The 15,085-nt window shown below is 40.0% G+C and overlaps 2 protein-coding genes and 1 long non-coding RNA gene across 3 annotated transcripts; 1 reads left to right on the forward strand and 2 right to left on the reverse strand.

Moving 5' to 3' along the window:
- Positions 1-5,815: 5,815 nt before the first annotated feature.
- Positions 5,816-10,024, reverse strand: LOC100889361 (mucin-2). The gene is made up of 4 exons (XM_030974676.1): positions 9,814-10,024; positions 7,829-8,814; positions 7,109-7,287; positions 5,816-6,304 (listed from the first exon to the last, which is right to left on the reverse strand). Exons 1-4 carry the CDS (start codon positions 9,933-9,935, stop codon positions 6,047-6,049), a joined length of 1,545 nt encoding a protein of 514 aa, XP_030830536.1. The 5' UTR covers positions 9,936-10,024; the 3' UTR covers positions 5,816-6,046.
- A 1,676-nt stretch (positions 10,025-11,700) lies between these two features.
- LOC115919942 lies at positions 11,701-12,266 on the forward strand. Its single transcript, XR_004062072.1, has 3 exons — positions 11,701-11,744; positions 11,979-12,062; positions 12,213-12,266. It is a non-coding gene; the product is annotated as an uncharacterized LOC115919942 (long non-coding RNA).
- A 65-nt stretch (positions 12,267-12,331) lies between these two features.
- Positions 12,332-14,987, reverse strand: LOC115919793 (mucin-5AC-like; the record flags this gene model as incomplete). The annotated part of the gene is made up of 2 exons (XM_030974008.1): positions 12,332-12,353; positions 12,406-14,987. Coding segments are annotated over 2 exons (2,604 nt in total), but the record flags the coding sequence as incomplete, so codon positions are not given.
- Positions 14,988-15,085: the final 98 nt, after the last annotated feature.

The raw sequence follows: 15,085 nt of genomic DNA on the forward strand, positions 1-15,085 counted from the left end.
GAATCTATAGAGAAAAAAATGGGATAAAAGGGATAGATTTATTGTGATAAATCTGAACAATTAAAACTTTAACCCCTTTTATATAAATGATACCCAAAGCTGTGATGATAGAGGCTACGATCATCGAATAATAAGAATAATTTCTTTTGTTTTTGTTTAAAAAAAAGCATTGTATGTATCGACCTAAAACTGCGAAGTGCGATCTTTGAACATATTTATTTCTCGCATTCATAGAACACACTTTTCATATGATAGAATTTGTGTGACATCTTTTTATCCTTCATCGTCATATTTTCTGTACAAAGCAAAAAGGATGGTTCTCTGTGTATGACGTCATTTAGTCATTTCTTTTTTCTTCATACAAATGCGAGAGGCGCGATGGCTCAGGGGTTTTAGATAAATAGATAAATAGATAAAGATAGATTTAGATAATAGTATACATTCTCAGATTTTATTGAATAATAATTTGCCAATGTGTGTTTTGCGTGACTGCTAAAGCATGTGTATGCTACTATGCTTATCAACTAGGGGACCTATGCCCTTAAGTCATAAATGACAGTAATGAGGATTAATACCCCACAAAAGGGCACTAATATAGCACATCGACACGGTTTTGATCCTGGGGCCTCACAGTTACGAGGCCATTGCTTTGTTACTGAACCATGACTGTACGCAGCGGGGGCTAGGGGCAGTTTCCATAAATTAAAAAATACACAGAAAATGCAATAAATTTTCAATAATTTATTGCATTTTACCTGGTCCCCAACATAAAAAAAATTCTCTGGACTTTCATGCATTATGGCTGAAGGCATGGGCACACAGAAGATTTTTTTATGTTGGGAACCGGGGTAAAATGCAATAAATTATTGAAAATTGTGTACTATCATTATAGAAGCAGAGTCAGTTAAAAACTAACTATCAAACCAGCAAACGTCATTGACCAGGCTTAGACCTATCACATTGCCAATATGAGAATCCCTATACAGTGTGAGTCAAAAAAAAGTTTACACCTAGAATATTGCTAATTATTTTAAAAATCATCTATGAACAGTAAATTATTATACATCTAATGAAAGAGTGTTTGTATCCTGAATCATTTGGTATCATTTTGTGTGGAATGTGTTCACGCTTGAATGAACAGTAGGCATTGTTTGCAAGAGTGCAAATATCGACTTGCGCCAATGTTGCTTATGTGATGTTTGAATAAAACAATTGGGATTTGGTAATTAATTCGGTTTTTGCCGATCCAATTAACATCCCTAACAAAATTGATCATGCCACACATATCAAATATTGAACATCAAATATCAACGAACATGTATGCGCACAGAGCGCGTGTGTCTTTGTGTGTGTGACTTTGCTTCTACAAAAAGCATAATTATGCAATGCATTTCATTTGATACATTCAATTCATTCTCTCACTGCGCTAATCCCAACATCATACAGCCGGTAGGCATATCACTTTGGCGCAACTACTCAACCTCCTGAAACAACAACTGCTTCCTTGACTTTAGCCATCATACCCGTATGTAGGGACTCTATCATTCGGGTGAACTTCTCGGGACTTCCACACTTCCGGAGTAGTTGCCAAAGACCTGTCCTACCAACAATGTCAAAGGCTTTAGTGAAATCGACAAAAACCACATAGAGGGATCGGTTGTGCTCGATACACTTCTCCTGTAATTGTCTGAGGCAGAAGATCATGTCTACAGTGCTCCGGTTGTTTCTGAATCCGCATTGCGTCTCTGGCAATATATCTGGTGTTATGTGGGCATTCAATCTGTTAAGGAGGATCCTGGCAAAAACTTTCCCTGCTATTGACAATAGCGATATTCCTCTGTAGTTTCCACATTGAGTTCTATCTCCTTTTTTGAAGATGGTGACAATATTAGCATCCTTCCATTCCTGAGGTACGGAGCCTTCTGCCCATGCTTGTTGTATCAGCATTAGTAAACTGTTGGTTAGTGTGGCTCCTCCGTGCTTCCATATCTCGCTTGGTATCCCATCCACTCCGGGGGCCTTGCCATCACACAAGGAGACAATTGCCAGGTTTAGCTCTTTTCGTGTTGGAATATCATCGAGTGCAGTAACTACGGTACATCATGCGTGATATTGACTTTAGGTTGATACCAAGTGTTACAGAATTTTCAAGATATCCTCGACATTTTGATAAAACCGTATAATAAATATGAGTTACTTTCACAATATTTAGGTTTTATGTCAAGCAATCATCAAATTTATGAAATATTGAATTTTACATTCTTTGTTACGGAATAACATGGACAATCGGTTTTTATCATTTTGTGAACAAGGCTATTTAAAAAATATTATTTTATACAAATAATGTATGGTTAATAGGGTCTCTAACTTGTGTGAAAGTAATACATATTAGTTTATATTTTATATCATTAATGTGTACATTTCGTTATCAAAATGTCTATAATATCTTTTTTTCCAGAATGGATAGCTGTCTCAAAACGTCTTTTTATCGGCTACGGGTTGAATGAAACCTTCTACTGCCACAATACTTTGGAAAAATTGTAAATAAACATTGCACTTGTGACAAAAGTCTACTGTGACGGTCCATGGTGCGATCCATTAGTCAACTCAAGCAAGTAAAGAGTAAATAAATCACAACTTTCTATCGCTTTGTCCGTTTGTGTAAAAACAATGACTAATTTCAGTTGCTATGAATATTATCTGCTTCCTGCCTGAAAATCTCGACATTTTATTTCCCTCTTTTCTTCTTTGATACACAATCCTCTCGCAAAAACACGGACATCATACATCACGTTCTTCATTGAAACAAGAAAGACACTCGAACACAATTGTTTGTTATGCAGCTGAAGTAGTTCTAAAAGAGTTTTTAATTACAAATAGATAGTTAATAGGGCACTCGTAATTAGTTTGTCAATTTATAAACAATCATGCATAATTCATAAAATACTGGTTTCAAAATATAAGTTTCTATTGTCTTACCAATAGAATGACCCCAATACGTACAACTGAATGTTTGTGTTTCCATGTGTTAAAATAAGAAAAATTTCATGCGATATGTTCAGTGTACATGTAATATATCTTACTGGGTCTCGAAACAAACATTAATAATTTAATACCTTAAAGAGCATCGGTTTATGCACATCAAAAAAGCATTTTGTTGTTTCCCCCATTTAAAATAGCCCATTTCTTTCATTTTGAAAAATTGTGTTTTGCTGTTTGAGAATGACACATTTCAGTATATCTGCTCAATATACATTCGATAACTGGGGAAAACCAATGGTTCATAATGGGTGTCAAAGGATATTTTAATAACCCTTTCAGGATAAGCGTTTCCAATGTCGTGGTTTGGCTTAGTAACTCTTAAAAAGAGCCCCCCCCCCCCAAAAAAAAAAAAAAAAAAAAAAAAAAAAAAAAAAACACAAGATGCATGAAAAAGGGGACAAAATTCTTACTTAAATGTCAGGAAGTTTTGATAAGAAAATTAGCTTTAAAATTCTTATATTGGCAGACAAATTAGAAGTTCAAAACCATATTTTTCTTCAAAATTGGCAATTTTTTTTCTCGAATTTTAGACAAAATTTATTTTCATATATTTGTTTTCAGAAACATTGTATTTTTTGGAACGATGGCGCATGATATATTATTGAGGAACAATATACAACCAATCTAGCCATTAAAAAAAATTGACGTCTTAATAAACAAAAGTGTTTAAATGCACCTCAGAATAGCATTTGTTTTCAACAAAGGAGGCTGCCAGGTCAGGGAATTCACTCGTAATTTCATAAGTTCCAAATAATGTTTAGTCTTCTATTTATATAACCGGTCAGAGACAGAGGATGATCAAGGATTGTGTAATACAGGCAAAATATTCCTACAAATGCGGACAAGCTCAACATTGCACAACGAATTAGAAAGAAAAATCAGCAATAACTTAAAAGGTAATGGGGGGGGGGCGTGGGGGGGGGGGCTTATTCTTTGGCTTATTCTTAGATTTGTGTATGCCACTTCATATAGGGGAATGAGCCGGTTGTGCCCGCCCATCCACATCGCCAGTGGTCAAAGGAGCAAATAAACACTTTTTCTTGGAGATTTTTCGAAAGCCTCCTTGACGTGGAGAGAAAGAACAATGGTTCCATGTTCTGTTTCTTCAAATTAATAAAAAGAAATGCCATCATATATCTCAGTGATGTCAGATGAGACAAGTTCAAACAATCCCTCGCACCAAAATATACAGAATTGAATGTTAATCTTCTTTAAATATCTTAACTATACATTCATCAATAGAATTCCAAACACCCAGTATCACAGTGTAATTAGAATGGACTTTATATACCCAAGTCTCACCAACGAGACCAACACCAGACCGACAACAAACCGAACAGAAAATTACGTTACCCCCAATGACCTAAATCTGTCGGTTTCGAGTCAGTGTGGAGTCGGTCTGGCGGTATGACTCGGGTATTTGAAATGTTTGTATGGCAGTAGTTGGCCAACGTGTGCGCTCTTGCGTTTTTACTTTATACTCTTTGTTTCAACTTCGTGTTGTATTGATTTTTTTAATGAAAGGTAGGTGTTATTTATAACTTACGTCAGGTAATCAATGCCATAATGTCATTTCATACTTTATAATCCTTTTTTTCTTCATTCAAATTCTAAAAGTTTCTACAATTCCTAACCAATTATTACAATTTTTTTTTTAAATCTACTTTTCAACAGAAACAAAAAAAAAAGAGCAAAACAAATTCAGTCTTATTCCACAGAAAATACTAATCTTCCCAGATCTTCCTTTTTTCTACATTTAACAGATAAATGGAGCAGTAGATCCTGGTAGATAAACAAGTCCACGAAAATATATTCGACATCAATTGTTATTTAAAAATCGTTTCAAAGAGTATTAATCTTGGTTCCTCACGGACTCATCTCAAATTTGGGCAACAGATATGTGTTTAGCATTTATACATTCAACGTCAGATGAAAAAATATGTTAACTGCTCAACATTAAGAAAAACCTGGAAACAAATTAAAGAGTTCAAGAGTGGAATTATGGACATGTTAACATTTTTTTACCTACACATAACACGCCAGTTCGCATATACAATCAGTTCATAGGCGGATAATTTAGTTAAACCCACAAAATTTATTACTGGAAAGATGCTCATGACATTTTATGTAATTTGATAGGTAACGGTACATGAACAAATCACACGACATTCTGAATACATTTGATTTGTTGTTGTTGTATATTCATGTTTTTAAATATTACAATTGATAGGCAAACCATTCCACCGTGCGACACGCGTGGTTGCACATAAAATAAAATAATGACAAATATAATAATTGAGTCTTATTTACTGCGGATAACCACATCAATCCAATCCTGCAATCATTATTACTCCAACAATTGCCAGGTATCCATTTACACCTGGTTGAAGAGTGACAAATGTGGATTAACGTTTTGCCAAATAACATTAATGTCGGGCTGGGATTTGAACCCTTAACCCTTGAGTTGAGAGTCAAGTGAGTGAACCACTATACCGTGACACGTCAATAATAAATCACAAGGAAGACTGTTTGTACGTTATTGTAGACCAACGAAATCAGGACTTGGTCACACCCCAATTCCATAACTTGCTTATGTATTTCATCTATTACTTGACTTTCTGTTATCTTCTCTTAAATAAAAAAAACTTACTCCTGATCATTGCCTACTACAACCAGGTGAGCGTTTCACAAAGCCTTTTTTCAATGAAAAATAACAACAATCAGTGACAAATCTGCTGATAACCAATCATAAGCAAGGATTTCAGTAGATTATAAAACAACTTGTCGTTTGTCACTGATGACAAGTTTTGTGAAACGCCTCCCAGAGGGTTCCTGTATTGAACCTATGGAAATATAAGAATTCAGTAGACAAAAGGTTAAATCAGACTAGTGACATGAAAAAGGAACCGATGTAAAGTTAAGTGATTACAAAATAAAATTCCTCAATGGTTCTTCTGCAGTTGGGGACTCTATTGAAACTTGGACTTATGTGTTTTAGTACTACCTATTCGAACGGGGTGGATCGCATAGCAAGCCTAGGTGAAGTAAGTGATTGAGTAGTCATCGTATTGACCGAGCCATATGCTGCATTGGTTGAGGAAGCACACTGGGTCTGGTGGCAGGAGCAGTCGGTAATGACGGGAACCGAAATTAAAAGGTTAGTTCCATCAGGACATATCAGCTCGGTCGTCTTTTCTAGAAAGTTCGAAGGTCGACAGCAGGAACAGTATTCATAGTCTATCGATACCACTCCATCAACGATCTGAATGTGATAGAAATTGAATGATTATTCAAGGTGGTATAAAGACATATTTTTTATTTGATAATGATAATGAAAATGATGTGATTATGTTATTGTTATTATCATCGGGCACCTAAAGCGGTTGTAAGAGAGTGAACTATATCATCCTCTCATTTTTAATTTCTTTATGTTACTTGTCTGACTCTTTAACCGCGTATTGTTATTAAGTTCTATGACTCATCTTTCTTTCCCTTTCAAATAACTTCCTTTTCTTCTACTTTAAATAATGGGGATAGGGGTGTATATGCTTTTGAGCGAGGGGGATGGCATGTACAAATACACCCCCCCCCCTTGCTTGCAAGGAAACCGATCATTGAAAACAAAATTACAAAATTAATTCGAATTACTCCAATAAGGATCGTTCAGAGGTTCTAGGCCACCTACCCGCTGGAGATCTACCCCCGGACAACCACCCCCAGTCAACTACCCCCAGACAACTACCCCCTACGACAACCATCCTCTAGGACAACTACCCCTTACAACTATCCTAGGGGGTATGTTGTCCGGGGGTAGCTGTCCAGGGGTAGTTGTCCGGAGGTAGTTAAAGTCCCTAGTACCGGCCTTGTCATCAAAATGCATACTGCCCGAAAATGGGGACTATCGGGCATCCCGTGCCAAGAATCACCCCGTATTTAGATTTTACAAGCAAGCAAGGCGAGGAAGCATAAATAAAAAACCTCGATTTCTGTAAAATATTATTTCAAAAACTCTAAAAACCAAGTTACCCTTTGTACTGGGGGCCTATATTAAATGTTACAGATTTACCTTCACCGAGAGACTGGAATCACACGTTCCTGCACACTCCATCATATAAAATGGCTCCACTGGAACGCAGCTCCTATACGATATCTCTGCGGGAGTTTTCATCAGTCGAGGGCTGCAGTCAGAAGGTGGTGGCGTGGTAGACATGGAGGTGGAGGTTGCGGCGGTGGTTGTAACATTATCTGTTATAGGGTAAAATCAAACACAATGCCAGTCGTAAAAAGGGAAAGAACTAAGGAATGTCTGATATATTTACCTGCACCTACTCCTCACATACCGCATTTATCTAGTAGTGTGCATTGAATTTATGAGTATTGTTTCACGAAGGAAACCGTCTTAAGAACCAGTTCGCCGACGTTCCATTGAAACGTGTGTCAATTTTCACACACGTGTTGTCTGTGAAGTTGTACTTATGACGGTTCAGTGAAACGATGCACAGGGGAGAATATGCTAGTTAACACCGATCTATTTCTCAAACTATCTTTCGTGCCAAAACGGTAACAGATAAGGCAAAGGCAATATATAAGGCAAAGTTAAGGTTTGCCGTGGCGACAGCCCAGAAAAACGGCAATGTTTCTTTTGTCTTTGTTTTGGAAAAGAACACTTCAAAACACTTCGTGTCAAACAGCAAAGTTATAAACATTAGCATGAGAATGTGATCCTTGAAAGTCAAAAACGGATAGGAAAAAAGTAATTTGGAAATACTTAAATGCCTACGATTACCGGTTGTTGGTGGATGGGATGTGGTTGAATCTTGAATAATGGTTGTTTCAAGAGGTTGTGTAGTTGTTCCTGGTGGCGCAGTTGATGTTTCAGGAGGTTCAGTAGTTGATCCCGGTGGACCAGTTGTTGTTGGAGGTTGAGTAGTTGATCCCGGTGGGGCAGTTGTTGTTTCAGGAGGTTGAGTAGTTGATCCTGGTGGACCAGTTGTTGTTTCAGGAGGTTGAGTAGTTGATCCTGGCGGACCAGTTGTTGTTTCAGGAGGTTGAGTAGTTGATCCTGGTGGACCAGTTGTTGTTTCAGGAGGTTGGGTAGTTGATCCTGGTGGACCAGTTGTTGTTTCAGAAGGTTGAGTAGTTGATCCTGGTGGACCAGTTGTTGTTTCAGGAGGTTGAGTAGTTGATCCTGGTGGACCAGTTGTTGTTTCAGGAGGTTGAGAAGTTGATCCTGGTGGACCAGTTGTTGTTTCAGGAGGTTGAGTAGTTGATCCTGGTGGACCAGTTGTTGTTTCAGGAGGTTGAGTTGTGGATCCTGGTGGGGAAGTTGTTGTTTCAGGTGGTTGGGTAGTTGATCCTGGTGGACCAGTTGTTGTTTCAGGAGGTTGGGTAGTTGATCCTGGTGGACCAGTTGTTGTTTCAGAAGGTTGAGTAGTTGATCCTGGTGGACCAGTTGTTGTTTCAGGAGGTTGAGTAGTTGATCCTGGTGGGGCACTTGTTGTTTCAGGAGGTTGAGAAGTTGATCCTGGTGGACCAGTTGTTGTTTCAGGAGGTTGAGTAGTTGATCCTGGTGGACCAGTTGTTGTTTCAGGAGGTTGAGTAGTTGTTGTCTCAGGAGGTTGAGTGGTTGATCCCGGTGGGGCAGTTGTTGATTCAGGAGGTTGAGTAGTTGATCCTGGTTGAGCAGTTGTTGTTTCAGGAGGTTGAGTAGTTGATCCTGTTGGGGTCGTTGAACAGTTTGGTCCTATCGTTACGTTTCTACAGCAAAGGAACCTGGAGAAATGGCAATACAGTATTTTATATCAAGTTACAGTATAAATACTGACAATGTTTGGGTTATACAGGTTCTATTGTAATCATTACCCAATCTATGAAAGTTATGTAATATTTTCAAGTGTAAAATAACGGAAACAACCCTCGTGTTAAGCTAACCAGAGTGGAAGCTGGAAAATGAAAGAAGCAGAAGAGTACAATTTTGAAAATCTAACAATCAGAGAAGGAGAAGGGTAACAGTTTGGGAAAGCTGAAAAATTATGGAAGCAGATAAGCAAAAGTTTGGGGAAGCAAAAAAAATCAGAGAAGCAGAAGAGTAGAAGTATAGGGAAGCTCAAAATTAAGGAAGAAGAGTAAAAGTTTGGGGAAGCTAAAAATATCAGAGAAGCGTTATAGTACAAGTTTAGGGAAGCAAAAGGGTAAAAGTTTGGGGAAGCTAAGAAAAATCAGAGAAGCAGTAGAGTAGAAGTTTAGGGAAGCTGTACACCAGACAAGAAGAAGGGTAAAAGTTTGGGGTAGGCGGGAATAGGTGAAGCAGATGAGTGAAAGTTTGGAGGTGCTGAAAAACAAAGAAGAAGGGAGTTACTGTTTGGGAAAGCTTTAAATCAGAGAAACAGAAGAGTAAAAGTTCTGGATAAATTGTGTAACAAATTTATAAAGGGACGCTAGCTACTAGAAGCATTACTACTACTTCCCCACCCACCCCCCCCCCCCCCCAAAAAAAAAAAAAAATCACAATATCTTATAAATTCATTTGCTTGGTGGATTCTAGTTCTATTAACCAAAGAATAAAACATGCAAGAGGCGAACGTATTATGATCCACTGGTACTGTACAAGGACATGTAATATGAATTTACAAGAATATTCTTCGTTGATTTCAACGGTGGATTCTGCATTCAATCATAAACCGACTGTAAGATGTACAAAAGATCTTCTACAGCGATTGCACACCTCTTTCTCAGAGTCATCAAATATTTTGTTCTCTACTTTTCTTTTACCTGATACGGTAATCTAAGCAGAAGGTTTGAGTTTGGGTAAGTAAACATTCCAGGCCAACTAGGAGGTCACATATAACATTCTGGCCGGTCATATCGGTACTAAGATGGGGTCTATCGGTCATTTCGCACTCAATGTCTGTTGGCTCTTCACAGAAGTCAAATTGATCGCGGCAGTCTTCTATGTACTCGAATTCGCCCTCATCCGTGTTGGTCACTTTACCCCGCCTGGTTCATCATCACACCACGGTGTCCATTCACATACAACTTCCTCTCTGCATCCTATAGGAGTCAAGAATCAATTTCACATTTTGATCTTTATTTACTAGACGACTTTACTGACCAATATTATACATGTACATTTCGAGTATGACTTTATTGCAAATATCACTCGTGTCTACCGGTGTGCCTAATAGGCATGAAGTACCTTAGTCTGTATGCATTTCAAGGCAACCTTAAAGGTACTATGTACCATTTGCAGGCCAAAAAATGAAAAAGTTAAATTCCAACTGAATTTGAAAGATAATACTAATTTAGAACTTCCCTAAAAAAGGTGGGGCTTGAAAATTTCTTCAAGTGGGAAAATAAAGACTATTAGTTGTCAAATCGACTTTAGGGCTATAGAGCCCGAAAGTAATAGTCTTGATTTTCAGACAATTGTACCGAATGGTCATACGTTTTATGCTGTGCAAAGATTTAATCAGTTTAATCTTGGCCATCACAAGAAGTGGGTTATTGATGTAGACAAATGCTCATGTACCCTTTACAACTCTTTTCATGTATGTTATTACCAAAGAAGAAAAAAGCCAGTCAGTCACTCAATAGTGTCTGACAGTGAAGTCTAGCAAGTAAACGGGTTTCCTTGCATAATTTGAATATGAGGACACTGCTAACGTTTAAATTTCACGGATAGGACATTCATGACATATTCATAATTCCTGCAAAGTTCTACAGCATTTGAGGTTGGCTGCAAAATGGACATAGTACCTTTAAAAGGTTTTATAAATAATAATTTAAGCGTTCTTTAAATAAGAGATCAACATCTCTTATCGCCAAGTATGCATTTGTTATCATTTAACTATATTGGCTTGAATATTTAACGTTATTTTGTACTTTTATCATCACGTAATTTTTTTTTAAAATCTTGTTTTTTCTTAAATAATTTGTTTATTTTACATGCGAGTATAAATCTTGCCCTACATGTGAGTGATTTTCCCATTGACAATTGATGTTTTCTCCAGTCTAGTTCATAAGGCCTTTCATTTTTTATTTCTTCTCTTGTGATACAGAGTGGATATTCTTTCCTGCAGCAACTACAGAATACATTTGGTACTAACCGGGTCGAAATGGTGCTTAAGTATTAAAAGGTAAAGTGGGCGGATGTGTGTTAGTGGGGGGGGGGGGGGGGGGTTCAATGGCTACGATTAACGACGGCCTGAAGCATCGGGTGCCAGATATTTACTTTTGAACTAGTGTATGACCCTGTCGTTAGTACATGATGTGTAATCGCTGCGTTAGTTGCTTACAACTTATAAACTTGCATTCGCTCTTGACATTAATATGATTCTCACATGGTGCGTTACAGAACGAGCAAGTCACTGAAGCAATAGATTTATAACAAGACGCCTCGTGTCAATCAATCACATGATTTACATCCTATCATACATGGAAAACATACAAATAGAACATGATTTTCTTTCAAGAAACACAAAACACACACAAAATACTGTAATAACAAAATTTGATAGTCATCGGCTGTCCAGAAGATGCATATATATCGACAAAAATAGCTTTTATGGTCATCTTGCGGGCAGCGACCGAATCGATGAGTATTTTTTTTTTAATGAGAGAATCAGATAAAGATAACCAACCCCAAGTCGTCGTTCCAGGCTCAGTGGTAGTTGATCCCGGTGGAACAGTCGTTGTTTCAGGAGGTTGAGTAGTTGATCCCGGTGGACCAGTTGTTGTTTCAGGAGGTTGAGTAGTTGATCCTGGTGGGGCAGTTGTTGTTTCAGGAGGTTGAGTAGTTGATCCTGGTGGACCAGTTGTTGTTTCAGGAGGTAGAGTAGTTGATCCTGGTGGGGCAGTTGTTGTTTCAGGAGGTTGAGTAGTTGATCCCGGCAGAGCAGTTGTTGTTTCAGGAGGTTGAGTAGTTGTTGTCTCAGGAGGTTGAGTAGTTGATCCTGGTGGACCAGTTGTTGTTTCAGGAGGTTGAGTAGTTGATCCTGGTGGGGCAGTTGTTGTTTCAGGAGGTTGAGTAGTTGATCCTGGTGGACCAGTTGTTGTTTCAGGAGGTAGAGTAGTTGATCCTGGTGGGGCAGTTGTTGTTTCAGGAGGTTGAGTAGTTGATCCCGGCAGAGCAGTTGTTGTTTCAGGAGGTTGAGTAGTTGTTGTCTCAGGAGGTTGAGTAGTTGATCCTGGTGGACCAGTTGTTGTTTCAGGAGGTTGAGTAGTTGATCCTGGTGGGGCAGTTGTTGTTTCAGGAGGTTGAGTAGTTGATCCTGGTGGACCAGTTGTTGTTTCAGGAGGTTGAGTAGTTGATCCTGGTGGGGTAGTTGTTGATTCAGGAGGTTGAGTAGTTGATCCTGGTGGAACAGTCGTTGTTTCAGGAGGTTGAGTAGTTGATCCTGGTGGACCAGTTGTTGTTTCAGGAGGTTGAGTAGTTGATCCTGGTGGGGCAGTTGTTGTTTCAGGAGGTTGAGTACTTGATCCTGGTGGACCAGTTGTTGTTTCAGGAGGTAGAGTAGTTGATCGTGGTGGGGCAGTTGTTGTTTCAGGAGGTTGAGTAGTTGATCCCGGCGGAGCAGATGTTGTTTCAGGAGTTTGAGTAGTTGTTGTCTCAGGAGGTTGAGTAGTTGATCCTGGTGGACCAGTTGTTGTTTCAGGAGGTTGAGTAGTTGATTCTGGTGGACCAGTTGTTGTTTCAGGAGGTTGAGTAGTTGATTCTGGTGGACCAGTTGTTGTTTCAGGAGGTTGAGAAGTTGATTCTGGTGGACCAGTTGTTGTTTCAGGAGGTTGAGTAGTTGATCCTGGTGGGGCAGTTGTTGTTTCAGGAGGTTGAGTAGTTGATTCCGGCGGAGCAGTTGTTGTTTCAGGAGGTTGAGTAGTTGGTCCTGGTGGGGCAGTTGTTGTTTCAGGAGGTTGAGTAGTTGATCCTGGTGGACCAGTTGTTGTTTCAGGAGGTAGAGTAGTTGATCCTGGTGGGGCAGTTGTTGTCTCAGGAGGTTGAGTAGTTGATCCTGGTGGGGCAGTTGTTGTTTCAGGAGGTTGAGTAGTGGATTCTGGTGGACCAGTTGTTGTTTCAGGAGGTTGAGTAGTTGATTCTGGTGGACCAGTTGTTGTTTCAGGAGGTTGAGAAGTTGATTGTGGTGGACCAGTTGTTGTTTCAGGAGGTTGAGTAGTTGATCCTGGTGGGGCAGTTGTTGTTTCAGGAGGTTGAGTAGTTGGTCCTGGTGGGGCAGTTGTTGTTTCAGGAGGTTGAGTAGTTGATCCTGGTGGACCAGTTGTTGTTTCAGGAGGTAGAGTAGTTGATCCTGGTGGGGCAGTTGTTGTTTCAGGAGGTTGAGTAGTTGATCCCGGCGGAGCAGTTGTCGTTTCAGGAGGTTGAGTAGTTGTTGTCTCAGGAGGTTGAGTGGTTGATCCCGGTGGGGCAGTTGTTGATTCAGGGGTTGAATAGTTGATTCTGGTGGACCAGTTGTTGTTTCAGGAGGTTGAGTAGTTGATCCTGGTGGACCAGTTGTTGTTTCAGGAGGTTGAGTAGTTGATTCTGGTGGACCAGTTGTTGTTTCAGGAGGTTGAGATGTTGATCCTGGTGGACCAGTTGTTTTTTCAGGAGGTTGAGTAGTTGATCCTGGTGGGGCAGTTGTTGTTTCAGGAGGTTGAGTAGTTGATCCCGGCGGAGCAGTTGTTGCTTCAGGAGGTTGAGTAGTTGTTGTCTCAGGAGGTTGGGTAGTTGATCTTGGTGGGGCAGTTGTTGTTTCAGGAGTTTGAGTAGTTGATCCTGGTGGACCAGTTGTTGTTTCAGGAGGTTGAGTAGTTGATCCTGGTGGACCAGTTGTTGTTTCAGGAGGTTGAGTAGTTGATCCTGGTGGACCAGTTGTTGTTTCAGGAGGTTGAGTAGTTGATCCTGGTGGACCAGTTGTTGTTTCAGGAGGTTGAGTAGTTGATCCTGGTGGACCAGTTGTTGTTTCAGGAGGTTGAGTAGTTGATCCCGGTGGAGCAGTTGTTGTTTCAGGAGGTTGAGTAGTTGATCCCGGTGGGGCAGTTGTTGTTTCAGGAGGTTGAGTAGTTGATACTGGTGGACCAGTTGTTGTTTCAGGAGGTTGAGTAGTTGATCCTGGTTGACCAGTCGTTGTTTCAGGAGGTTGAGTAGTTGATTCTGGTGGACCAGTTGTTGTTTCAGGAGGTTGAGATGTTGATCCTGGTGGACCAGTTGTTTTTTCAGGAGGTTGAGTAGTTGATCCTGGTTGGGCAGTTGTTGTTTCAGGAGGTTGAGTAGTTGATCCCGGCGGAGCAGTTGTTGTTTCAGGAGGTTGAGTAGTTGTTGTCTCAGGAGGTTGGGTAGTTGATCTTGGTGGGGCAGTTGTTGTTTCAGGAGTTTGAGTAGTTGATCCTGGTGGACCAGTTGTTGTTTCAGGAGGTTGAGTAGTTGATCCTGGTGGACCAGTTGTTGTTTCAGGAGGTTGAGTAGTTGATCCTGGTGGACCAGTTGTTGTTTCAGGAGGTTGAGTAGTTGATCCTGGTGGACCAGTTGTTGTTTCAGGAGGTTGAGTAGTTGATCCTGGTGGACCAGTTGTTGTTTCAGGAGGTTGAGTAGTTGATCCCGGTGGAGCAGTTGTTGTTTCAGGAGGTTGAGTAGTTGATCCCGGTGGGGCAGTTGTTGTTTCAGGAGGTTGAGTAGTTGATACTGGTGGACCAGTTGTTGTTTCAGGAGGTTGAGTAGTTGATCCTGGTTGACCAGTCGTTGTTTCAGGAGGTTGAGTAGTTGATCCTGGTGGACCAGTTGTTGTTTCAGGAGGTTGAGTAGTTGATCCTGGTGGACCAGTTGTTGTTTCAGGAGGTTGAGTAGTTGATCCTGGTGGACCAGTTGTTGTTTCAGGAGGTTGAGTAGTTGATCCTGGTGGACCAGTTGTTGTTTCAGGAGGTTGAGTAGTTGATCCGGCGGAGCAGTTGTTGTTTCAGGAGGTTGAGTAGTTGTTGTCTCAGGAGGTTGAGTGGTTGATCCCGGTGGGGCAGTTGTTGTTTCAGGAGGTTGAGTAGTTGATCCTGGTTGAGC

Source organism: Strongylocentrotus purpuratus, unplaced genomic scaffold (genome assembly GCF_000002235.5).
Source record: "Strongylocentrotus purpuratus isolate Spur 01 unplaced genomic scaffold, Spur_5.0 spur5_scaffold_7, whole genome shotgun sequence".
Classification (NCBI taxonomy): domain Eukaryota; kingdom Metazoa; phylum Echinodermata; class Echinoidea; order Camarodonta; family Strongylocentrotidae; genus Strongylocentrotus; species Strongylocentrotus purpuratus.